The 26,168-nt window shown below is 43.6% G+C and overlaps 2 protein-coding genes across 3 annotated transcripts; one reads left to right on the top strand and one right to left on the bottom strand.

Annotated features, from left to right (window-relative positions):
* Positions 1-7,184: 7,184 nt before the first annotated feature.
* On the bottom strand, positions 7,185-14,417 carry LOC137427901 (avidin-related protein 1). 2 transcript variants are annotated; one of them, XM_068117711.2, is made up of 4 exons: positions 14,216-14,417; positions 10,829-11,063; positions 7,420-7,540; positions 7,185-7,342 (listed from the first exon to the last, which is right to left on the bottom strand). In XM_068117711.2, the coding sequence occupies exons 1-4, from the start codon at positions 14,264-14,266 to the stop codon at positions 7,309-7,311; spliced, it is 441 nt and encodes a 146-aa protein (XP_067973812.1). In that variant the 5' UTR covers positions 14,267-14,417; the 3' UTR covers positions 7,185-7,308. The 2 variants fall into 2 exon arrangements, with proteins under 2 accessions (XP_067973812.1, XP_067973813.1); XM_068117712.2 differs by lacking the exon at positions 14,216-14,417 and adding an exon at positions 11,357-11,424.
* On the top strand, positions 8,597-10,043 carry LOC137427900 (globin-2). The gene is made up of 3 exons (XM_068117710.2): positions 8,597-9,172; positions 9,351-9,585; positions 9,765-10,043. The coding sequence occupies exons 1-3, from the start codon at positions 9,060-9,062 to the stop codon at positions 9,885-9,887; spliced, it is 471 nt and encodes a 156-aa protein (XP_067973811.2). The 5' UTR covers positions 8,597-9,059; the 3' UTR covers positions 9,888-10,043.
* Positions 14,418-26,168: the final 11,751 nt, after the last annotated feature.

Here is a 26,168-nt window from a genome sequence, read left to right as displayed (position 1 = left end):
TGAGCAGAGAATCTTGATTTTGGCAGTTTAACCATAAGAGGGTTGCAGGCAGATCTTGTGCGACCTGTAGGAATATTTGCGGGACAGAGCCCAGAGAGAGCTGGGGGGGGGAGGGGGGGGCAAGGCCAGAGAGGAGTCGGTAGAAGACGGAAAGACCACCAACCTGCCTGCGGTGAATGAGAGACCCTTGGGAGATAGCTTCATCGCGGGAGATTCCAATTATTCTGAATGTTTTGGTTTCAACAGCGTGAAGACGAGCTAGGTGTGAGGAAGGAGCACCAGCTGCGGATGAAAGCCGTGTATGTGGTGAGGAGCTCAGGTGTGCCAAGGAAGGACTTCGCATGACGGAGGATGCCCAGTCGGCGACTGGCTTTGGAGGCCAGATTTGAAATGTGGTTGTCCCAGGAAAGATCATGGCAGATAGCGAGACCCAAAAGCTTGAGTGACAGAACTTCTTCGAGAGGATTATGCAGAAAGTGGATGGGAGGGTTGTCCAGTCGGTATTTTCGGAGAGACATCGTAAGAGTGAGATTTGTCAGGATTGAAAGCCATGTTCCACTTGTTTGCCCAGTCTGATTTTGTCCAGGTCTGCAGAGAGTGAGGAGGCTGCAGACCGCCGATCTGAGGGATGAAGAATGGAGCGACAGAGTAGAGTCATCAGCAAAGAGATAGAGGATTTTAAAGAGAGTCAGAGAGATCATTGATGAAGACCAGAAAAAGCACAGGGCCCAGAACACTGCCTTGGGGAACTCCAGCCTGAATAGGAAGAGGAGATGAGAGAAACCCATTCAGGGCCACACGTTGACTACGATTAGAGAGGAAGATTAGAGAGGAAGAGAGGAAGAGAGGAAGAAGGAAGGAAGAGGAAGAAGGAAGTTAGAGAGGAATTGATGATCAGTGATCAAGCCATTGGAGAAGAAGAAAGATTTCATATCTGAAGCAATGATCGATTCCATGACTTTGCTGATAATTGGGAGAAGGCCGATTGGTCTGTAGTTGCTGGGATCTGTTTTTGCATATTTTTTGTGCAAAGCGGTGATGTTGGCAGATTTCCAAGGAGATGGAAGATGACCTTGAGAAAAAGAGAGGGTGAAGAAAACAGAGAGGGAGTGAAAGAGCGAACAGGATTTTAGGACCCGTGGACTGATGCCGTCAGGTCCAGTTGCAGAATCAGAGTCGAGGGTTGACAAACTTTTCCACCTTGTCAGGAGGAAAGGACAGAGTCCAGGAGCAGCTGGGTACGACTGGGTCCGGTGGGTTGAGAGGGATGGGTTTGGGACAAGATTTAGAGGCAAACACAGAGTTGAGGCATTCAGCTTTTTCACGTGCGGAGTCAGCCGTGTGGCCGTTTGAGGTAAGGGAGGGGATGGAGGGGAACAAACACCAGAAACAGATTTGACCAGACGCCACCAGGATTTGGAAGAGGGAGACAGATAAGAGAGTTCGGTCCTGAGAACGGAGAGATATTGTTTCCTGGCTCTCCTGAGGGTGGACACACTTGTTTCAGGCTTTGTGAAAGGAAATGAGATTTCCTTCCGTTGGATTTTCTTTCCAGGAGACGAAAGCAAATTGCCTTTTCCATCGTATCCGTGGTTCGAGCGGGAGTTATTCCCTCGTTTCCGGCTGGCGTTGGTACTTAGGTAGTAGTAACGGCCTAACAAACCCTATCTAATGCCGCGCCGGGAAGGACGTTATAACCCCCAGGACTCAGGTCGGCCAGATAAGATGAGGGGATTAACCCCCCCTTAATAAGGGGAGTGCCGACGTCCGAGATCCATATATATATATATATATATATATATATATATATATATATATACACATATATAGTAGCCGGGTCCGAATCCTCATCAAAATCAAATCAGGATGTTTGAGGTCCATACTGTCAAGGAAGGAGAACATCAGCGACAAGATATGGGAGGGTAAGATGAGGGAAGATGAGGTAGGGAGAGCAGTTGACTGTCAGTTTGTGCAGGATGAGGCCTACAAAAGACTTGGTGGTGTTGTGATGACAAAATGGAGTAATTTTTTTGGTTTTTGTATACAAGATCGAGGTTCGTGAAAGATCTCATTAATCACACAAAACATATAATAAGGGGAGCGGTAGACAAGATGGGGAGAGGAGGAAGGACAAACATTTGAGAGCAGGGACATCGGGAGGGCTTGGGGGGAGGTGGGAGAGGTATAAAACATATGGACACTGCAAGGACTTCCAGGAAAGAAGTTGGAATTTCAAAAAAGTGGATCTGGGGTGAATCAACAGGGGTAGAAAAGATCAAGGTTTTGGATGCGGGAAGATAAGAGATGGTCATGAACAGCTGTTTTAAAGACCTGGAGGGAGGAGTGGGATTGAAGGGCGTGGGGGAGTTTGTTCCAGAGGTGGGAGAAAAGAGGAATGAAAGAGTGAAGGTGAGTCAGCTTCATCATCAGCTTCAAAGTCAGCTTCCCTCAGTCAGCTTCATCGCAGGAGATTACAATGATTCTGAAAGCTTTGGTTTCAACAGCGTGAAGCTGAGCGAGCACGCGTTATGTGCTCCTCCCCAAACCCCGGTCAACCTCCGAGCCCCGAGAGGAGTCACGGCAGAAAGATGTGTTATTCTGTGTCAAAAATCAATGGTGAAACCACACCAATTGTTACCAACAAACAAGTATTGTATTAAGGTCACACAAGAATAACAGCACAAAACAATAGTAATCAATTGTACAACCAATATATCATTCCTATGATGTATAATCAGTTTCGTACAATGTAACTCGCTGTGCTCCATGTGAGCGAAAATAACATTCCCAATGTCTGTCCCAGCTTTAAGCCAAAGTCGATCCACGCCACAATGATCGTCAGAACGATGTTGTATCGAGACCAGAATCCCGCTCGGTTGACAGACACTGCCAAAGATGGGCAAAGGTGTCCTCAAGAGGCGACTGGGAAATCACATCTTCGGGTATGGACGTTCAACGGCTCCCAATCGGCGAACCGCAATTTCCCACTCAAAATCTACGTCACACACACACACACACACACACACACACACACACACACACACACACACACACACACACACACACACACACACACACACACACACACACACACACACACACACACACACACACACACACACACACGTTAACGGCTGGATGCGTTGAAATGGTTGAAGCGAGGTGAAAAATCTGGAGCGATGCGAAATCAGGCGCGAGGCAAAACGGCCAACGGTCTGTTCGAGACAATGGCACTCCAATGATTCTCTTCGGAATCAACCGCAAAACCTGTCACACAGGTTTATCTTTCACAGCGATAACTGTCACAGGAATCCCTTTCCCAGGAAACCCAAACTTCACTTGTGACCCCCGTTCGCCCAAAACCTCAACGCAGCTCGGCTCCTCAGACCACTCGCTCCTTTTCCTTTTCCTTATCTTCTTCCTCTTCGTCAGGTTCCCGATCTGGTTTACGGTTTCATTTACCTTTTGAAAACAGTCATCTCCAATTCACTTAAACGATAACAATAATAGTACATGGAACCAAAAATGTTTACAGTGGATGAGAACCACAACAACAGAAGTGACGAATCCATAACAATAGTCTTGATTTTGGCAGTTTAACCATAAGAGGGTTGCTTGCAGATCTTGTGCGACCTGTAGGAGTATTTGGGCTGGGCCAGAGAGGAGTCAGTAGAAGACAAAGACCACCAAACTGTCTGCAGTGAGTGAGTGAAAGGCCCTCAGTCAGCTTCATCGCAGGAGGTTCCAATGATTCTGAAAGCTTTGGTTTCAACAGCGTGAAGCTGAGCGAGGTGTGAGGCAGGAGCACCGGCCCAGAGGGGAGAACGGTATTCCATTGAGCTGCGGATGAAAGCCTTGTATGTGGTGAGGAGCTCAGGTGTGCCAAGGAAGGACTTCGCACGGCGGAGGATGCCCATTCGTCAACTGGCTTTGGAGGCCAGCTTGGAAATGTGGTTTTCCCAAGAAAGATCATGGCAGATAGTGAGACCCAAAAGCTTCTTGGAGAGGATTGTTGAGAAAGTAGATGGGAGGGTTTTCCAGTCGGTCTTTTCGGCGAGACATAGTAAGAGTGTGAGATTTGTCAGGATTGAAAGACATGTTCCACTTGTTTGACCAGTCTGATTTTGTCCAGGTCTGCAGAGAGTGAGGAGGCTGCAGACCGCCGATCTGAGGGATGAATGGAGCAGCAGAGAGTGGAGTCATCAGCAAAGATATAGAGGATTTTCTTTAGAGATGATCTCTCCTCATTGGATGAAGACCAGAAAAAGCACAGGGCCCAGAACACTACCTTGGGGAACTCCAGCCTGACCAGGAAGAGGAGATGAGCCTGAACAGGAATATGAGGCAAGTTGAAAATTTGAGGAAGTAGAGGAATTAATTGGAAGAGGGGGGAAGGAGGCAGCTTTGTGAATGTGAGGAGGTAGGGGAGGGTTGGAAGAGAAGGGGGAAAGTTGCAAAAAGGCTCGGTGAGGGGAGAGTTTTGAAAGGAAGGGGTCAGAGGAAGGTCGTGATGGAATGGGGGTAGGAGTGGGGAGAAGGGCGTGAACAAGGAGTGAGACGCTGGTAAGAGAAGGATGGTAGGATACCAGCAAGATGCACGAAAGGAGCAATTAATGAAATATTAACATCCAGAACAAAATGGTGTTCGAGATTTTCAAGTCACCTACGTTTGAAAATGTAAGAGGGGTGGAATAAAGTCGTTTAGATTGGACAAAGGAAGAACTGCAAGATTGAATTTTTTTTTTTCTTCTTTCAATCAGAATGATCGAAAGTGATTTGAAGACTTCTGAAAAAGTGAGGGGTGAAAAATAAAAGGTAGAACAGAGAAAGGACGATTGTGGACACTAACGAAGGAACAGGGTCGCCTAAAAAAAACGGTGCGAAAAATCAAAATACTCGAAATTTGCACGAATTGTTTTTTTTTAAGCCGAACTAGACGCACACAGTAAACTCAACAAAGTAATCAATAGTCACAAAATCATTAACACCCTCCGTGTTTGGTTTCCGTGTTTCCAGAGGGCAATTCTAAAGTTTTGCCCATTTCATATTAAAATGCCAAACTGAACTGCTTTTTTTATTAATTTTTTTAACCTACGAATAGTAGAGCCTGCAAATTGAACACGCCCAAATTGGTAACAATGGTCTGAAACAAGACCCAAATTGAACACGCCCAAATTGGTAACAATGGTCTGAAACAAGACCCAAATTGAACACGCCCAAATTGGTAACAATGGTCTGAAACAAGACCCAAATTGAACACGCCCAAATTGGTAACAATGGTCTGAAACAAGACCCAAATTGAACACGCCCAAATTGGTAACAATGGTCTGAAACAAGACCCAAATTGAACACGCCCAAATTGGTAACAATGGTCTGAAACAATGCCCAAATTGAAACTGTTTCACGTTTGCTAGAATCCAATCAAGTTCCACCTAATTACTTCTGAAGGTGGACAGTTATGTTTTCACCCGTTTGTCTGAGCATGACATCTCAAGATTGTGGACAGATTCGGTTGAAACTGTGGACGAGTTGGTTCTGAGACAAGAACAAAGATTCGATTTTTGGTTCAGGTCTGGATCCAGATCTGGCCTTGCAGTGGGATACAAAAATTGTTCAGCCGGGCGGAAGAATGCGCTCTACCGTGCGTCGTGTCATTCTAGTTAGCCCATCCTGTGCACAGCAATCTTCTCAAAAAGGTCAAAGGTCAGTGTCACAAAATCAATTTTCATCCAATTAGACTGAAATTTCAATTTACCATTTCAGTTGTGATTAGATTTTAAACAAAGCTTTATTATGAGAATGTGGAGAAGGCAAATTAATAATTTGGTCAAAAGGTCAAAGATCAGCATCGCATAAAATTGTCATTTTTCAACCGATTGACCTGAAATTAAAAGAATTTACATCGAGTCACCGAGTTGGTTCAATGAAAAGGTACAAGGTTATTTTTTATTTTTTTTATATCAAAAGGTCAAGCTTGCGTAAAATCACCAATTTACACCCGATTGGCCGGAAATTAAAAGTCCAATTGGATCACAGGATTGGCCCACCAATCAAAAGCTAAAATCAGAATTATAATATATATATTTTTAAGGTCTAAAGCTCAAAGGTAGGTCGAAAGCTTATGTAGGATGTATAAAATTAATTTTATTTTATTTTTTCTCTTTTCAACTGTTCGTTATTTTGAGCATACAGAAGACGAATCTGAATACAAACGAATGTGGCCAGGCTTTGCATTTTCAGATGCTGCAGTTATTACCTTCGCAAAAGCGGAAGGTTATGTTTTGATCGCTGTGTATTTATTTGTATGTCTGTGTGTGTGTGTGTGTGTATATGTTATTCGCATAACTCAAAAAGTATTCAACCGAATTGCATGAAATTTGGTGGGATGATTGGTTATTATACGGGACACATTTGATTAGATTTTGGGAGCAATCGGGTCAAAGGTCAAGGTCACGAAAAGGTCAAAATCGTATTTTTACCATAGCGCGGTCAATTTTTATCCAATTGGCATGCAACTAATGCCAAAATGTTCAGAATTCAATGCCCGATCTTGTGATATACGACATGACCCAGTGAAGACATTACCCTTGTTAGCGGTTGGGGGTCAAAGGTCAGGGGGGTCACGACCTTGCAAAATGTGCGTTTTTTGTCATAACTCGGTCAATTCTTATCCGATTTGCATGAAATCAGCACCAAACTGTTCACTGTTCTGTTCCCTACACTCCCATGCCAAGTACAGAACAGTAGCTGCGGCGAAGGTATGCGCTCTACCGAGTGCCCGTTCTAGTTCTTATTAGAATCGGCCTGGGGGGGGGGATGAAAAAAATGTGAAAATGGGGGGGGGGGGGGGTGAAAGCCATAATTAAGCTATCTAGGCACTGATTTCACCCAAGGTGGAAATTTGGGGGAGGGCCAAATTACGTTACTACAACCTCCATTGTGTGACCTAGTCCTCCTGTCATACTTGATTGAGATCGGATAAGTAATGACCAAATGTATTGTGTTCAGACACCAAATTGTGTATTTTAGTACGATTCTTCATGGCAATAGAACTAAACGTTATCTTGACGCCGTAGTTCGCATGATCCAATGGCTAAAGGGTATTATCCCTTTATGCCAACACCTGGGAAGGGCAAGTCGCCATTCCACTGCAATTAAACTTCCTTATTACATCAATAAGTTCATTACCATTAAAAAGGAAAAGTTTATTGGCAAGTGCCAGATCAGTTTACAAGGACTTCTGCTCAAGCAGCAATTCCACCAGTTGTGCACCAAATAAATAAACACTCATTTATACGGCTGTGATGATCAAACAATCCTCTGAAAAGCGTCGTTCCCAATCCTGCAATGAAAGCAACAGCAGGTCAAAGATGCAATAAACAAAATTACCATCACAAACAAATCGACGTTCACACGTACCGTGTCGTTTTCCAGTTATCCTTCTGTGACTTCGCCATTTCTTTCAGTAACCACGAAGTCACCAAAACTTCCTTGGAAATCCCATTCACAAAACACTGACCAACCCACACAGTCACTGCACCTGGGGAGGAAACAATGTACCCGTAAAACTACAATCCAACAGCTAAAACTCAAAAACATGCACCCTTTCATTTTAGGTAAAGCTCAGGTGATTGGAGCCTTGACAGTTGCATTGGAATAAATTATTTGAATTGCTGCATCAAATGCAGAGTTCATGTCAAAGCAAACTGCTCAGTCATTAAGCAAGACGTTGCTAAATGGGTTGCAACAGCAAGGAAGATAAAAAGATACACGATAAGAAAAGGCAAAGTCATTGGCAAAAAAGAAAAAAAAAAAGAAGATATTTCAGACTACAATTAAGGTTTTCAATTACATGAGATATCCAGAATCAAAAGGCCTTTTTATTCAATAGTCAGTATCACTGGAGGGTTTGAGATCCCCATATTAGTCTATCGTGAAACCAGTCATATACGCCTCAAAATCCTTTAACACTTCAGAAAAGTACCTAACAAGGGCATTTTCAAAAATAGTATCAAAAACAAGTCAGGATTTTAGCAATATAAAAAAATAACCACCTTTAGAGACCATTTTTCCCCGCAAAGCGGGGGTTGGCCTTTTTCGGGCACCGTGGTTGTTGTTTTTCGGTCCCCTTTTTGAAGCAAAGTTTTACGGCCGGATGCCCTTCCTGACGCCAACCCTTTTTGCCGCCTTTAACGACAAACAGGGAATTACCAGTGAACTGGTACTCGATTAGCCGACCTCGGAAGGATGACAGGCTGAGTCAACCCCCCTGGCGTTAATTCAGCGATCGACCGGGATTCGAACCCAGGATCCTTGGATCCTAAGCCGGCACCCTAGCCGCTAGCCCAACACTAGCAACACCAGGCTAGTCCAACAACAACCCAGGATCCAACACCAGGATTTTAGCAATGTGGAAGATAAATTTTGTTTTTATAAATTAAGCCAAAAACAAACAAAACACCTTTCCAGGCCATTTTTCCCCGCAGAGCAGGGCTTGGCCTTTTTTCAGGCACCGTGGTCCCCTTTTTGAAGAAATGTTTTATGGCCGGATGCTCTTCCTGCCGCCAACCCCGTTAGTCGCCTCTTGCGACACGCAGGGAATTACCAGTGAGCTGGTACTCAATTTGCCGACATCGGAAGGACGACAGGCTGAGTCAACCCCCCTGGCGTTAATTCAGCAACCAACCGGGATTCGAACCCAGGATCCCAAGCCATCACCCTAACTAAGCTAACACCAGGCCTTGACAAAACAAAAGTGCAACATTGAAATGTGTTGCTCTCGGATGTAACACTCCAAGACGTGCCAAGCCATGAGGACTGCCGACAAGACCTCGGCCTATCCAGCTCCTCGATTGCCACATCAACGCCTGTTGCAAACTTTTCAATCAGACCTGGCAATCTTCATGTGGAAATTCATGCTGCGTTCGACAGCAGATTTGGGACTTGCGTAAACGAGACAGCAAGCTATAAAAGTGAGTCCCCTTGTGCTTTCAGGACAGAGGAGTTAATCCCTGAACTCTGCTCTTGCCATTGAAGAATCTACACGAGAAGCAATCAACATGTCTGCCCACGGAATTGCCCGAACCACAGAGGGAGAGCGCGCTGCCGTCCGTGCCAGCTGGGCCGTGTTGATGAAAGACTACGAACACGCAGGTGTCCAGATCTTGGATAAGTAAGTATTTCCCTTTTTTCGACATTCCAAAACTGTCAACAAATCGTGAATGCATGTAGGCCTAAGATTTCGGCCTTTTCCTTGGCTTGAAGATTGTACGCTAAAGTTGGGTGGGGTTTAAATTTAAATCCGGATACGTGTAATGATCATTTGGTCATTAAACGCCATGATCATCCAGGTTCTTCAAAGCAAATCCCGCTGCAAAGCCGTTCTTCACCAAGATGAAGGACCTGCACACCCTTGAAGACCTGGCCAGTTCCGCAGACGCCCGTTGGCATGTGGAGCGGATCATCCAGGCTGTCAACTTCGCAGTCATCAACATTGAAGACCGTGAGAAGCTCTCCAACAAATTCGTTAAATTGAGCCAAGATCATATTGAGGAGTTTCATGTTACTGACCCACAGTACTTCATGGTACGTTTTGGAGCAAACACCTTACACAGCACGCAACTCTATACAAAAGCTTGTATTTTCACGATAAACAAGAATCTTTAACATGGTGTATTATAGTAAGATGAGCATTATGTTCGCTGCAGCAGAAGAGAAATGAAACATTCACTTTCTTACAATACTCAATGATCTTTATACCACAGATTTTGAGCCAAACAATCCTCGATGAGGTGGAGAAGAGGAATGGTGGCCTGTCAGGAGAAGGCAAGAGCGGGTGGCACAAGGTTATGACCATCATCTGCAAGATGCTCAAGAGCAAATACTGAGCCTCATCTTCATCATGGTGAACATCCAACACCCTGAGATAACCCCCTCATCCATCCCAGCTGAGCAACTTTGTGTGTCTTCCTCCTTCCCACCCCAAGCACCTGATAACATGCTTCGTCCACATCAATAAAGTTGCGCTTTCTGCTGAAATCAAAGTCTTGTGTGGTTCACTGAACAAAGTTTCGCTTTTTAAAGATTATTGGTTTATTGAAATTTTAACAACTGACAAATTAAAACCATTTCATAAAATGTCTGCAGAGCTGGACAAGTAACGATCAAACAAACAGGGTTTTGGAACAAGTTTCTGATCACAATAAATAAAATAAACTTAAAACGAGTTAAAACCAACGATATGAAAGAAATGAATAATAATTTTAAAAATAATAATAAGAATGTCAGCCACCGTCAGGTTTTAGTAATTTTGCTGTACGGTTAACGGCTGCCAGTCAGCCATCTTTGATCAGATCACAAAATAGTGAGATGCATGTGTATGCCATAATGTATTCCGCTTTGTGCCAAGTCTGAACAAAATCGGACCATGCATGTTCAATGGTTGGGAAAACGTTTAACAAAATGGCCACCAGTCAGCCTTCTTGGATCGGATATCGAAAGAAAATGCCGTTCATATGCAAGTCATCATTCATTATCTGTGCCAAGATTGAACAACATCGGTAAATGAATGGTTGAAACAGTGGTGGACGGACGCACGCACGAGACCGGAAAAAAAACAAAACAAAAAAACCCCCATGAGCAACATCCTACGTTTCACAGGTCTGTGGGCCTAACTCCATAGAAAGGAATTTTGAGGAATATAGTATAGTATTGCTATGATCCCATTACTTCCATTTTCGCAATTCCACAAGTAGATGACCAATGGAATATTTTATAATGTGTAGAACCAGAAAATAAAATGGTGCTCTGATCACCCAACAAATCATACCTGAGCGCCAGATCACAGAGAAAGTGAATGGAGATCCTGGATACCGACCCGAGGAGCCCATCAGGCTGCGAGTCTCATTGCCAGCGCCGGACCCCGAGTGAATCGCCACGGCCGAGCGGAACTCGCCGCGAAGAGAGGTCGGCGAGTTCTTGGAGAAACCTTCACCTGGGGCCCAGAGCCACAGGTCTGATCCAAACTGGTTCCTCCAAGCACCAGGGAGAAGGCACGATCCACCCTGCGGGGTCAATACGACCAATGGTTCATTTTCACACCTCATGTATAATCACACCTTATTTACACCCAAAACATTTAACAAACAAAAATTCAATGCCACTACATGGTCTGGTTACATAATCGCCAGGGGGCGGGGTGGGGTGTGCACAAAACGAAAGTTTCTAATAATCATGTTTATAATAATCATGTTTATAATAATCATGTTTATAATAATCATGTTTATAATAATCATGTTTATAATAATCATGTTTATAATAATCATTAAAAAAAAAAAAAAAAGTTTTTTTTTTTTACCTGAACTACCGAATACCTTGACTTTATATTGTACATGCAACTTTTAAATGAGCAAAATAACCTCAAATTTAAAAGGTGAACAGTACACTCCACCATGCCCGACTCTCCACGGGACTTGGTGCATCTACTGCAATTTCCTCACACCAGATGATTGGGACAGAGCACCAAGATCCTGGTAGATTGCGGTGTTCGCCTGAGCCAACGTCTGTGCACGCACGTACTCGTACATATGGCGAATGCAGCACTGTCGCAGTTCTCACTGGTACAATGGTTCACTCAGAGGTAAATCTTACATCAACCCATGAGCAACACCGTTTCACAGGTCAATGATGCTTGTAAACGGGGCCTGCATATTTTAAATAGTAGATGTCGCCAATCAAATGCAATGACAGAGTATTTTTCACAGGTAAATCGATGATCTTTGGGCAAGTGGTTTTTTTGCTATTATTGCGTAACCTTTTTTTTTTGTTTGTTTTTTTTTTAACCCGTCGCTTTGCTACGGATTTAAACGAACAGACATGTACGACAAATATTCTGGCTAATTGGAAGTTGGGCAAAATCTCCAGCAGGCAACTGCTGGTCATACCTGACGCTTGGCTAAGGTTAGCGCAGGAATTTGTAATTTGGCCAGGGTGCCTGCAATAACTTGCTGCCTCTACAAATGACATTGCGGGATCTTTAAAAGTCCACCAATGCTGGTAGACTGGACACCGTTTAATGTCCATCCAAGGTGTGGCACACATGGATGAATCTAACCTGCCTGTGAAACACAGGGATGACAGTTCATAGCCATGCCAACATTCGAACCTATGTCTCCCTCAGATATGCTACCTGATAGAAACCATACTTGGGGTACTATTGGGCAACATGCAAAATTGGGTTGGATTCTGTTCAGCATGTGTGAACCACCTTTAGAGGCCATTTTTCTACACAGAGCAGGGGTTGGCCTTTTTCGGGCACCGTGGTCCCCTTTTTGAAACGATGTTTTATGGCTGGATGCCCTTCCTGCCGCCAACCCTGTTAGCCGCCTCTTGTGACAGGTAATTACCAGTGAGCTGGTACTCAATTATGCCGACCTCGGAAGGATGACAGGCTGAGTCAACCCCCCTGGCGTTAATTCAGCGATCGACCCGGATTTGAACCCAGGATCCTAGGATCCCAAGCCGGCACCCTAACCGCTAAGCCAACACCAGGCTCTGTTCAGCATGTGTACCAGCTAATAATCACTCGCCATCTTACTTTGCCACCAACGACTATTCAAACTATTTTCAAGAACGCTGACGAGGGCCGTGCAGACGGCATGCCATGCGGTTCGGGTAAAGAAGCTCGTGCTGCAGGCACCACAGTGGGCGCGGCAACCACGAGAGTTTTGAGCTCCCGTGTGGGTTTTGCAGTGCGGGTTCACCGCAGGAGGCGGCCAATCAGCTCATCAAGCCTGTGCCATACTTGTTAGTTTGTGCTGTGGTCGAGCATAAATGAAGCAGCATGTACCACGTTAAGCTCACTTGGAACAAAGTTCTAAGGAGCTTATGCAATGGCGCGTTGTCCGTCCGTAAACCCTTGCAACTTCTCCGAAACCGCTGAAGGGATTGCGACCAAACTTGACAAATGATATTTGTTGTGTTGTGCTGAAAGTTGTGCCGGCATTTAATTTATTTAATAAAAAATAAAAATTTCACGATTTTAAATGCTGATGGTCGCCCCTGTGGGAGCATCGCGGTTGAACATCCACCTTTACTGCCATTTTCGAATGTAATGGGACGAAGGATTGACAGCAAGCATCTAACCATCGCATGACCACAAGTAGAAACACTACACACACGTTGTCTCAGCATGCAACAGATAGCCGCACAACCCACTTCAGACTCGTCAAAGCAAATTTGACAAAGATTTTACCAAAAACCCACAGAGTCAGAATCATTATAAAGAGCTCCCACAGCAAAACTACCCTCAAGATGACTTAGCAGGTCCCGTGGGTAATAAAATCGCCGTTTTGAGGGGGGGGGGGGGAGAGAAGAGCATAGAAGTACATCTTGTCTTGTTAAAACTTCCTCATTAGGTGAGTCTCCATAGCCCCGCCCATCTTACTATAATTCACCAAATGTCTGTCCGTCTGTAATAGGTACCGCAAAAACGGCTGAAGTAACATACGCCATATTGTTCTTCAATTTTTTTCCCAATTTTTCAGTTTTTCCAAACACGATGGAATAATATTTACCGATATGAACAGTAATGCGGCTTTTATTGAAATTGTACAAATACTGTTTAGATTTTGACGATTTGCATGTGATATGATTTAACGGATGTTTATATAAATCGTTTAAAATAAAAAAGCTTCAATTTGATATTTTCCCTTTGGGCCCCACAACTGAACAACCGCCCCCACAACTGAACAACCGCCCCCACAACTGAACAACCGCCCCCACAACTGAACAACCGCCCCCACAACTGAACAACCGCCCCCACAACTGAACAACCGCCCCCACAACTGAACAACCGCCCCCACAACTGAACAACCGCCCCCACAACTGAACAACCGCCCCCACAACTGAACAACCGCCCCCACAACTGAACAACTGAAGCACCGCCCACCAACTGAAGCCCCACCCACCAATTGAAGCCCCACCCATAGGGCAGGTATCGTTGCTCATCAATATAATTCACTTTTAGCAGAACTGAATGTTAAATGTTAAGTATATTTAAAAAAAAAATCCAATAAAAATTAATAAAATCTGGAAACAATAAAATATTTAAATATATATATATTTAAAAATGAAAAAGGATCGCAGAGCGAGGAATCACACACGCTATCGCTATTAATTGATTAAATACCGTCACAAACACGCGGGAACACTTTACCAGAGCAGAACCAAAAACCGCCAAAAACACCACCAGTTCGCCCGTCTTCATGATGCCTGCCACAGCTTGCTCGATGGTAACGGTACAGGTACAGGTAGGATGTACAGGTTAAGTGGGAAATCTCCCTTTTATACGCTCATGGCAAAGCGGTGCGGATTCACGACACCTGTGCGCACCTGCACGGATCTCGAGGCTTCGACCTCATTGGTCGATACGGCGTTGGGCGTTCCCACTGACCGTGCCGTGAACGGATTCTCTAATCGATACCGATCGCGGCACGTTCGTCCAGTGCACACGCTGAACCGAGCCGCGACATTCAGGTTCGGATTGTTGGACGAAACCATTTCGGATAATCCGAACTGAACAACGGACGTGTCTTTTAATACTAATACACCGCTCAATTGTTTTCATATATCTACGTCTTATTACGTATAACTATACAGTTCAGTGTAGGGGTGTATGTGACGTCAGAGGTCATGTAATCAGAACGATTCGCTTTGTAGTAAAACATCAACCTCGGAACTTGGAATGAGACGAGGGCGGGGGCATTGACCCCTCTAAGTCGGAGGGACCATTTTTTTTACAATATGTGAAGATGATTGAGCTCTGGTTTATCGGGCCATTTCCGGTTCCGGGTTTTCCCGGAAGAAGGACCAGGATGGTTTGACTAAACTCGAAAGAGAAGTGACTCAGAATCCAAACGTCTTGGATATATTTTCTTCCACACTAAATGTGTCTGTCTTTAGATGACAGTGTCCCTCATGTTCAGGTGCAGATCGGAATCACCGACGAACAGAAAGACGTTCAACTTGAACAAAGCTGGATTAACCTTTTGTGGGCCTGGAGGCAAACAAATTCGTGGGCCCCTATTTGGGGAACCATTGCGCTGTTTCTGTGGGTTCGGGGAACCATTGGCATTGTGCTGTGTCTGTTGGTTCGGGGAACCATTGTGCTGTGTCTGTTGGTTCGGGAAACCATTGTGCTGTGTCTGTTGGTTCGGGAAACCATTGTGCTGTGTCTGTTGGTTCGGGGAACCATTGTGCTGTGTCTGTTGGTTCGGGGAACCATTGTGCTGTGTCTGTTGGTTCGGGGAACCATTGTGCTGTGTCTGTTGGTTCGGGGAACCATTGTGCTGTGTCTGTTGGTTCGGGGAACCATTGTGCTGTGTCTGTTGGTTCGGGGAACCATTGTGCTGTGTCTGTTGGTTCGGGGAACCATTGTGCTGTGTCTGTTGGTTCGGGGAACCATTGTGCTGTGTCTGTTGGTTCGGGGAACCACGTGATGGGGGGTGAATGGAGGAAGGGTGCGCATGCACAGAAGGGAGAGAATGCCGAATAAAGAAAGCCTCTTGATTCTCGTTCCTGTTGCTGTTTACTGAATCTACGGACACTACAATTGGCGACGAGGTAAACGTTTCTGGCGAACAATGACGGCGGGAGGCTCATTGGAGATTTTCGAGGGCGATGATTTTGAAGCATACAAAGAACGCTTGGAAGCCTATTTCATCGCAAACGACATCGGACAAGTCGAGGTGGGCGCCATTGCTGCCGTGATCCAAGCGGCCGACAGGAAGAAGGTGGCTACTATGATCTCATTGATCGGTAAGAGTACTTACACTACTTTGAAAGACTTGTGTCTCCCGGAAATACCTTCTGCTGAAACGTACGAGCAGTTGTGTGAAATGTTACGAAATCATTTCAAGCCGCGAGTGTTGGAAGTGGCGGAAACTTATCGTTTTCACCGGACGAACCAGAGTGAAAACCAGAATGTCACGGACTATGCAAACAAGCTCAAACATTTGGCCGTCACTTGTAATTTCAGAAACTACCTCCAACGTGATTTACGGGCCCAGTTTGTTGGAGGTGTATACAGCCAGTCCACCAGGAAAAAGTTACTTTCCGAGGACAGAACATTCGAACAAGCTTTGGCTGTGGCTAAGAAAACGACTGAAAAGGAAGTAAAACAATTCAACTATGGAGAGCCAGGGGTGTCGGGCTCTGTGGACTTTACTACGAACATAAAAAAACAAAAAGATTCGCATCGTGATCCTTGTTTCAAGGATCGGGCGGAAAAAACGACCCTTCCGTTTCCAAAGGAAAATGTTACTACAGATGTGGCTCTACGGAACATCTGACTGATGCATGCAAACATCCTCGTACCATCTGTGGATGCTGCCAACGTGAGGGCCATTTGGTTACGGTGTGTTTGAAGAAACAGCAAAATGCAAATCGTCTTTTGAAACAAACCCATCATGTTATGGTTTCGAGCGATGAGTCAGAGGACGAGCCGGATACGGTGCATTTAATGCATATTATCTCTACATCTGTTTCAAAAACACAACTCACTACCAACTCGAAATCTCCATCGACGGAACAGAGATTCCGCTGGAAATTGATACGGGAAGTTCAGTTACTCTACTAAACAGTCGTGATTTTCAATGTCTGTCCGGTGACATCAATACCTTGAAACCAACTACAATATTACTGAAGAGCTACACGGGTGATGTCATCAAATGCTTTGGTGAGAAAGAAATGTGTGTTCAAATTGGGGAGCAACGTGGTTTTGTTACAGTGTGTGTGGTCAATGGAGCAGGACCTTCATTACTGGGTAGAGATATTATTTCAAAATTTTCCCTTCCCTGGAAAAATATTTTCAATGTTGCCGTTCCCATCACCACCGATGACATCGTCAAGCAATACCCCCGAGTTGTTTGAAAACAACGCCTTGGGAAGGTTGAGAGGGGTACAGGTTACGCTGAAGGTGCAGGATGATGCTCCAGTATTCATGAAAGCTAGAACTGGTCCGTTTGCCATCCGTGAAAGGGTTGACCAGGCTTTGGACAAGCTGGAAAAGGATGGGGTCATTGAGAAAGTTCGGTACTCAGAATGGGCCTCACCCATTGTGCCGGTCATTAAACCAGATGGCCAGTTGTGGATTTGTGGTGATTATTCGGGCACCATAAACAAATATTCCGAGTTGGAACAATACCCAGTACCTGGAAGAACTGTTACACAAACTAGTTGGTGGGAAGAAGTATACGAAGCTTGATTTCTCCCAAGCTTAGCACCAATTAGAGTTGGCCCCTGGGAGCAGAAAGTATACTATGGTAAATACACACCGAGGCCGGTACCAGTACCGAAGGCTTTCATTTGGGGTAAACACAGGCGTTCCAGTTTCTCAACGTACCATAGAGAATTTGCCAAAAGACCTTCCGGGTGCTGCGTGTACATTGATGATATCCTGGTGACGGGAGATAGTGTTGACAACCATTTTAAAAACCTTCACATTGTTTTGAAAAGGCTGGAGGAAAACGGAATTACATTAAAACGTGACAAGTTCCACCTCATGCTGGACGAGATGGAGTATGTTGGATTTGTTATTTCGGCTGCGGGGGTATTCCCGACAAAACAAGCTTGAAGCTATCCAACAGGCAGGGGTTCCCAAAAACGTGGGTGAATTACAGTCATTCATTGGCCTCGCAAATTTCCTTCGTCGTTTTGTTCCAGATTTTGCCGAAATCATGTCTCCTTTGTACAAGCTACTGAAAAAGGAGGTGAAATGGAAATGGGGAAAGGCCGAGGGTAACTCATTTGAAAAAATTAAAGCTGCTTTGTGCTCCAGTCACGCACAACGTCATTACAACCCTCATGCCTGCTTGGTCCTTCAGGGGGACACATCCTCCGTGGGTGTAGGGGCAGTCCTACTTCAACCCAGTCCAGAGGGTGAGTTAGAGCCGGTGGCCTACGCATCGAGAACTCTGAATGATGCGGAAAAAAGTACTCCCTGATTGAGAAGGAGTCTTTCGGAATAGTTTTTGGAATGACAAAGTTTCGGCAATATCTCCTGGGGAGACATTTCACACTAATGACAGATCATAAGCCTCTGATAACTCTGTTTAAAGAGCACAAGCCCGTGTCACAGTTAGCGTCAGCAAGGATAAAGAGATGGTTCTTACTGTTGGCAGCTTACGACTACATACAGTTCATCACAGGCAAGAAAAACGTTTATGCGGATTTCCTCTCATGAAAACCCATACCGGGTCATCCTACAAAGCCTGAACGAGTGACTGTGGAGGTATTTCTGGTGAAAAATGATGAAATTGTGAATGCCGCTGTTGTCGCGGCTGAAACAAAGAAGGACCCAGTTCTCTGCAAGGTACTTAATTTCACAAAACATGGTTGGAATGAGAATCCGGAGGAGATGATTCGGCCTTATCACAACAAAAGGCTGGAACTTTCTGTGGAAGACGATATTGTACTGTGGAACTCTCGGGTGGTTATTCCCACATCGCTTCGGCAGATTCTACTCACTGATTTACATGCTGAACATTGAGGCATGGTAAAAATGAAAAAATGGCCAGGAGATACCAGTGGTGGCCAAATATCGACAAGGATATTGAAAGCACCGTGAAATCGTGTGTAATGTGTCAGGAGAATGCGAAGGCTCCGCCGGGGAGCCAGCCCGCATCGTGGTCTTGGCCTGCCGGTCCCTGGAAACGACTTCATCTAGACCTGGCGGGCCCTTTTAAAGGGAAAATGTTTTTGGTTCTGGTGGACGCTTATTCAAAGTACTTAGAAGTAATCCCCTTGGTGAACACTACTGCCACGACCATCATTCAAAGTCTCCGACATGTTTTCAGTGTTTTTGGTCTGCCGGAACACCTTGTGACTGATAATGGCAGCCAATTTACCAGCGCCGAGTTCCAAGAGATTCTCACGACAAATGACATTAAACATACCCTGACAGCCCCTGGACACCATGCTATGAATGGTTTGGCAGAACGTTATGTCGGTCATTTTAAGGAGAAAATGAAAAAAATTGGAGATACCGAAGAGTTGTTACAAACCAAACTGGACAGATTCCTGTTGACAAACAGGGCCACGCCTACCTCGTTTGGGACATCACCTTCAGAACTCTTAATGAACAGACAACCTAGAATAAGGCTCAGTGCTCTTAGAGTTAACCAAACCAAACAACAAGTGAAGGTGTTCCAAGAGAACCTCGGACATGTCCCAAAGTTCCAGCAAGGCCAAGTCGTGTTTGCGCGAAATTTTGGAAAAGGTCCGAGCTGGGTTCCTGGGACTATCTTTCGGGTCACAAGTCCAAGAAATTATGATGTGCGAGTAAACGGGTTGGTGTGGAAGAGCCATGAAGAACAACTACATCCCCAGAATGTGACCACCTCTTCATGTTTACAACCCGGTGGTGAAATGGGGGGCCCCGACCAATTCCCAGTCTCGCTTTCTGGACCCTTGTCTCCAACTAGTCTTGCTGGGAGGGGGAGTCAGGAAATGTCTATTCCATTTACACCACCTGTTGAACGAGCTGCTCTTCCCGATCAGCATTTTGATGACTCGATTTTTTCTCCACGGGTTGATCAATTTGGGAACCCAGAACCGGTTGTGGATGAACCCGTGCCTTCCCCATCATCTGGTCAACTACCTCATCGGGTTGGCGAGTCCAGAAGATTTCCGGTGCGAGAAAAGAAGAAAACGCGAAGACTAATTGAACAATGCTGAGTCTATGTATTTGCCTACCACCTTTTTTTTTTTTTCTTCTTTTTTTTGTATACTGAATCGAGGCTCGTGAAAGAGCTGACATTTACTTCACAAACAAATCAACCAGACAAACAAAATATATAAAAATAGGGAGCGGAGCGGAAGACAAGATGGGGAGAGAAGGGGAAGCACACAAACACTTGAGACCACACAACATTTGAGAGCAGGGAGATGTGTGGGAGGGAGAGGGCTTGGGGGGAGGAGGCGTGGGAAGGAGGGGGGGGGGGGGGTTTGAAAATTTTATTTTTGGACCCCTCTAGTCTAACATTTGTGAAACTGAGTTAATTGTGGGTTGGTTAATGAAATGATGAACGGCTTGATGTGATTGTGTTATCTGGTTTATATGACAGATGAGTACAGTGATCTTAATGATTAACTACCTATTTTTGTTGTGAGATTTAAAGAGGGGGCAGTTGCTGTGTCTGTTGGTTCGGGGAACCACGTGATGGGGGTTAATGGAGGAAGGGGGCGGATGCGCAGGAGGGAGAGAATGCCGGCTACAGAAAGCCTCTTGATTCTCGTTTCTGTTTCTGTTTACTGAATCTACGGACACTACACATTGCAAAAGACAAGAGATCGACATAGGGGTCTTTAACACAGCACACACATGTATATGTTTTATTTACAAGTTTAAATTGTTGTATAGCCCCGGACAGTTCTCTCGAACAAGCCTGCGGCACAGAGACAGCCGATCGACCACGCAGCAGCGGCCCAGAGATCCCCCACATCCAGGATGGTGGACCCCCGCCTTCACGAAGTCAGGGCCACGACAGAGTTAGAGAGGTTGAGAGACAAGATGGAAAGGGCCTGTCCATCGGGACCAATCGGCACTCTGATCATAATCGTCCTGCCCTGCCGGATCCAGGCAGCAAGGAAGAATGGGGAAAATTTGGCCCCCAACGCAAGTACAACCACCACGAAGAGGCATCCCTGATAGTTGTACAAGTTTAAGTTTTAGATAGAGGTGGCTGCCACAACGGTACCACAAATGGTAGCCCTTGGGCAGAAGGACATATACACAACTGTACAGAAAATAAATAACAAATGAAAAAATTGGTCCTGAAGCTCAACTGGATCAGGAGCTACAGCTATTGAAACCCCCTGCAGACCCCGTTGGACCCTGATATTTTTTATGCCGTGAACAAACCTTAGTACATCACGGGTGATGAAGGTTGTGGTCAAGTTTCATTGAAATTTGTGTTTGTAGTTTTGGAGAAAAGAGCAAATACCTATTTTGGAGGGTCAACCCCCTAATACACCTCTTCAGACCGTGATTTATTTAATGCCACGAACAAACTTTGGTGCATCACGGGTGATGATGGTTGTGGTCAGGTTTCATTGAAATTGTGTGTGTGTAGTTTCGGAGATGAGTGCAAATTCCTTTTTCAGGGGTCAAACCTCCACTCCCCATAAACCCCCTCAATGAGTGCAGATTTTGAGGCGGTCGATACACCTTTGTTAGGCATTAGATATGGAGCTTGTGGCCAAGTTTCTTCAAAATCGTGTGTTTGGTTCAAGTGATAATGACAAGTGTTTACAGACTGACTCACTCACTCACTGACCTAAGGACACTGCTCGATCCATAAGCTCACCGGTCCAAATTTCAGGTGAGCTAAAAATAGGACTACTGCACCTGTAGCTTATCTGAGCCCTGGCATAATGTTGTAACCCAACTTTGGTAGCATTCTGACTGGTGGGTCTGGAGAAGAAGATTTTTGAAGGAATTTACGTGATTTTCCCAAAAATCTACCAACTCCGCCATCTAAACACACTTCCGGTCACGTGACTGGAATTGCCTCCACAATTTAACATCAGGACCATGTTCTAATGTTGTAACCGAACTTTGGTAGCATTCTAACTGGTGGGTCTGGAGAAGAAGATTTTTGAAGGAATTTACGTGATTTTCCCAAAAATCTACCAAGTCCGCCATCTAAACACACTTCCGGTCACGTGACTGGAATTGCCTCCACAATTTAACATCAGGACCATCTCCTAATATTGTAACCCAACTTTGGTAGCATTCTGACTGGTGGGTCTGGAGAAGAAGATTTTTGCAGGAATTTACGTGATTTTCCCAAAAATCTACCAAGTCCACCATCCAAACCCACTTCCGGTCACATGACTGGAATTGCCTCCACAATTTAACATCAGGACCATGTCCCAATATTGTTACCTAACTTTGGTAGCATTCTGACCGGTGGGTCTGGAGAAAATGATTTTTGAAGGAATTTATGCAATTTTCCCAAAAATTGACGAAGTCGGCCATTTTTACATATCTCTGGTCACATGATCAGCATGACCTCTGCAATGTAACATCCCTACACTGGCCTAATGTTGGCTCCCAACTTTGGTAGCATTCTGACCAGTGGATCTGGAGAAGAAGATTTTTGAAGGAATTTACTAAGTCCGCCATTTTGACCTTAACGTCACGTGACCAAAACGAACTTTGCAATCCCCGTTACCAGTCAGGAGTGGAACCTTGCTTCCAAATTTGAGCTGGATCGGCCCAGCGGTTTGGCCGAAGAAGTCCAAACAGGAGACAGACAGATGGTGCACGATGACAATATACCTAATCTGGAATTCCAATTCCAGATAAGTTAAAAATAAAAGTTGGTTGCTTTGGGCCCTCTCTGATTAATGGGCCCGGTACCGACGCACCATTGTAAATCCAGCACTGAGCTTGGTGCACATCGTCCTTTCATGAAGCCACTCGAAAGGTGATGCACCGGTAGTGACGTGTCGTGTTACCCAATAATTCTGGAGAAATTCAGTTACCACAGGTTTCTATTGTCGTTCCGCATTCTGTAGGCTCTCCTTCGAACACCATGATAAACCTTCCCACAGGTCCGTCAGCTTGAGGGTAACGGGTGCTGGAATGAGTTTGCTGTATCTCTCTTCCACGAACTGAGAGAAAGCAGTGGATGTGAATTGCGGGCCATGGACGGTAACTTCAACTCACTCTGTGGTAACCCTTAAATGAATGCCACGTCAGGCCACTTACTGTAACAATGGATCAGGGTGGTTGCCTAGCGACAGTCCCAAGTTCCAACAATGGACATCGACACTTTGTGCCAGGGTCCCTCCGGTAGTCCGGTAGTCCAACTGGCTGAAGAGGCGTGGGAAAGCTTTTCACGGTTGTCAGTTGACAAGACTTCGAAAGGGTAATTCTAAAGGGTTCTGAAGTGTAATTCTAAAGGGTAATTCTAAAGGGGTTCCAAAGGGTAATTCTAAAGGGTTCTGAAGTGTAATTCTAAAGGGTAATTCTAAAGGGGTTCCAAAGGGTAATTCTAAAGGGTTCTGAAGTGTAATTCTAAAGGGTAATTCTAAAGGGGTTCCAAAGGGTAATTCTAAAGGGTTCTAAAGTGTAATTCTAAAGGGGTTCTAAAGTGTAATTTTAAAGGGTTCTAAAGTGTAATTCGAGAACATTCTAAAGGGTAATTCAAAGCGTTCTTAAGAGTAATTCTAAAGGGTTATAAAGGGTAATTTTAAAGGGTTCTGAATGGTAATTTTATTGCGTTCTAAATTGTAATTCTAGAGGTTTCTAAAGTGTAATTCTAAAGGGTTATAAAGTGTAATTCTAATGCGTTCTGAAGTATAATTCTGGAACATTCTAAAGCGTAATTCTAAATGGTTCTAAAGTGTCATTCTAAAGGGTTCTAAGTGTAATTCTAAAGGGTTCTAAGCTGTAATTCTAAAGGGTTATAAAGTGTAATTCTGGAACATTCTAAAGGGTAATTCTAAAGGGTTATAAAGCGTAATTCTAAAGGGTGCCAATGTGTAATTCTAAAGGGGTCTAAAGTGCAATTCTAGAACATTCTAAAGGGTAATTCAAAAGCGTTCTTAAGGGTAGATATAAAGGGTTCTAAAGGGTAATACTAAAGGGTTCTAAAGTGTAATTCTAAAGGGGTTCTAAAGGGTAATTCTAAAGGGTTCTAAGTGTAATTCAGGAACATTCTAAAGGGTTATAAAGCGTAATTCTAAAGGGTAATTGTAATGGGGTTCTCAAGGGTAATTCTAAAGGGTTCTAAAGTGTAATTCTAAAGGGGTTCTAAAGGGTAATTCTAAAGGGGTTCTAAAGTGTAATTCTAAAGGGTTCTAAAGTGTAATTCTAAAGGGTTCTAAAGTGTAATTCTAAAGGGTTCTAAGTGTAATTATAAAGGGTTCTAAGTGTAATTCAGGAACATTCTAAAGGGTTATAAAGCGTAATTCTAAAGGGTTCCAAAGTGTAATTCTAAAGGGTTCTAAGTGTAATTCTAAAGGGGTTCTAAAGGGTAATTCTAAAGGGGTTCTAAAGTGTAATTCTAAAGGGTTCTAAGTGTAATTATAAAGGGTTCTAAGTGTAATTCAGGAACATTCTAAAGGGTTATAAAGCGTAATTCTAAAGGGTTCCAAAGTGTAATTCTAAAGGGTTCTAAGTGTAATTCTAAAGGGTTCTAAAGTGTAATTCTAAAGGGTTCTAAGTGTAATTCTAAAGGGGTCTAAAGTGTAATTCTGGAACATTCTAAAGGGTAATTCTAAAGGGTCATAAAGCGTAATTCTAAAGGGTTCGAAAGTGTAATTCTAAAGGGTTCTAAGTGAAATTCTAAAGGGTTCTAAGTGAAATTCTGAAGGGTTCTAAGTGTAATTCTGAAACATTCCAAAGGGTAATTCTAAAGGGGTATAAAGCGTAATTCTAAAGGGTTCTAAAGTGTAATTCTAAAGGGTTCTAAGTGTACTTCTAAAGGGTTCTAAAGTGTAATTCTGGAACATTCTAAAGGGTAATTCTAAAGGGGTATAAAGCGTAATTCCAAAGGGTTCTAAAGTGTAATTCTAAAGGGCTTGAAGTGTAATTCTAAAGGGTTCTAAGTGTAATTCTAAAGGGTTCTAAACTGTAATTCTGGAACATTCTAAAGGGTAATGCTAAAGGGTTATAAAGCATAATTCTAAAGGGTTCCAAAGTGTCATTCTAAAGGGATCTAAAGTGTAATTCTAGAACATTCTAAAGGGTTATAGAAGGTAATTCAAAAGCGTTCTTAAGAGTAATTCTAAAGGGTTATAAAGGGTAATTTTAAAGGGTTCTGAATGGTAATTTTATTGCGTTCTAAATTGTAATTCTAGAGGTTTCTAAAGTGTAATTCTAAAGGGTTATAAAGTGTAATTCTAATGCGTTCTGAAGTAGAATTCTGGAACATTCTAAAGCGTAATTCTCAAGGGTTATAAAGCGTAATTCTAAATGGTTCTAAAGTGTAATTCTAAAGGGTTCTAAGTGTAATTCTAAAGGGTTCTAAGGTGTAATTCTAAAGGGTTATAAAGTGTAATTCTGGAACATTCTAAAGGGTAATTCTAAAGGGTTATAAAGCGTAATTCTAAAGGGTGCCAATGTGTAATTCTAAAGGGGTATAAAGTGCAATTCTAGAACATTCTAAAGGGTAATTCAAAAGCGTTCTTAAGGGTAGATATAAAGGGTTCTAAAGGGTAATACTAAAGGGTTCTAAAGTGTAATTCTAAAGGGGTTCTAAAGGGTAATTCTAAAGGGTTCTAAGTGTAATTCAGGAACATTCTAAAGGGTTATAAGGCGTAATTCTAAAGGGTAATTGTAATGGGGTTCTAAAGGGTAATTCTAAAGGGTTCTAAAGTGTAATTCTAAAGGGGTTCTAAAGGGTAATTCTAAAGGGGTTCTAAAGTGTAAATCTAAAGGGTTCTAAAGTGTAATTCTAAAGGGTTCTAAAGTGTAATTCTAAAGGGTTCTAAGTGTAATTATAAAGGGTTCTAAGTGTAATTCAGGAACATTCTAAAGGGTTATAAAGCGTAATTCTAAAGGGTTCCAAAGTGTAATTCTAAAGGGTTCTAAGTGTAATTCTAAAGGGGTTCTAAAGGGTCATTCTAAAGGGGTTCTAAAGTGTAATTCTAAAGGGTTCTAAAGTGTAATTCTAAAGGGTTCTAAAGTGTAATTCTAAAGGGTTCTAAGTGTAATTATAAAGGGTTCTAAGTGTAATTCAGGAACATTCTAAAGGGTTATAAAGCGTAATTCTAAAGGGTTCCAAAGTGTAATTCTAAAGGGTTCTAAGTGTAATTCTAAAGGGTTCTAAAGTGTAATTCTAAAGGGTTCTAAGTGTAATTCTAAAGGGTTCTAAAGTGTAATTCTGGAACATTCTAAAGGGTAATTCTAAAGGGTCATAAAGCGTAATTCTAAAGGGTTCGAAAGTGTAATTCTAAAGGGTTCTAAGTGAAATTCTAAAGGGTTCTAAGTGAAATTCTGAAGGGTTCTAAGTGTAATTCTGAAACATTCCAAAGGGTAATTCTAAAGGGGTATAAAGCGTAATTCTAAAGGGTTCTAAAGTGTAATTCTAAAGGGTTCTAAGTGTAATTCTAAAGGGTTCTAAAGTGTAATTCTGGAACATTCTAAAGGGTAATTC

This window comes from Myxine glutinosa, chromosome 5 (assembly GCF_964187855.1).
Source record: "Myxine glutinosa chromosome 5, kmMyxGlut1.1, whole genome shotgun sequence".
Classification (NCBI taxonomy): domain Eukaryota; kingdom Metazoa; phylum Chordata; class Myxini; order Myxiniformes; family Myxinidae; genus Myxine; species Myxine glutinosa.
The sequence above is the reverse complement of the archived record's forward strand: the minus strand, read 5'-3'. Positions and strand labels throughout refer to the sequence as shown.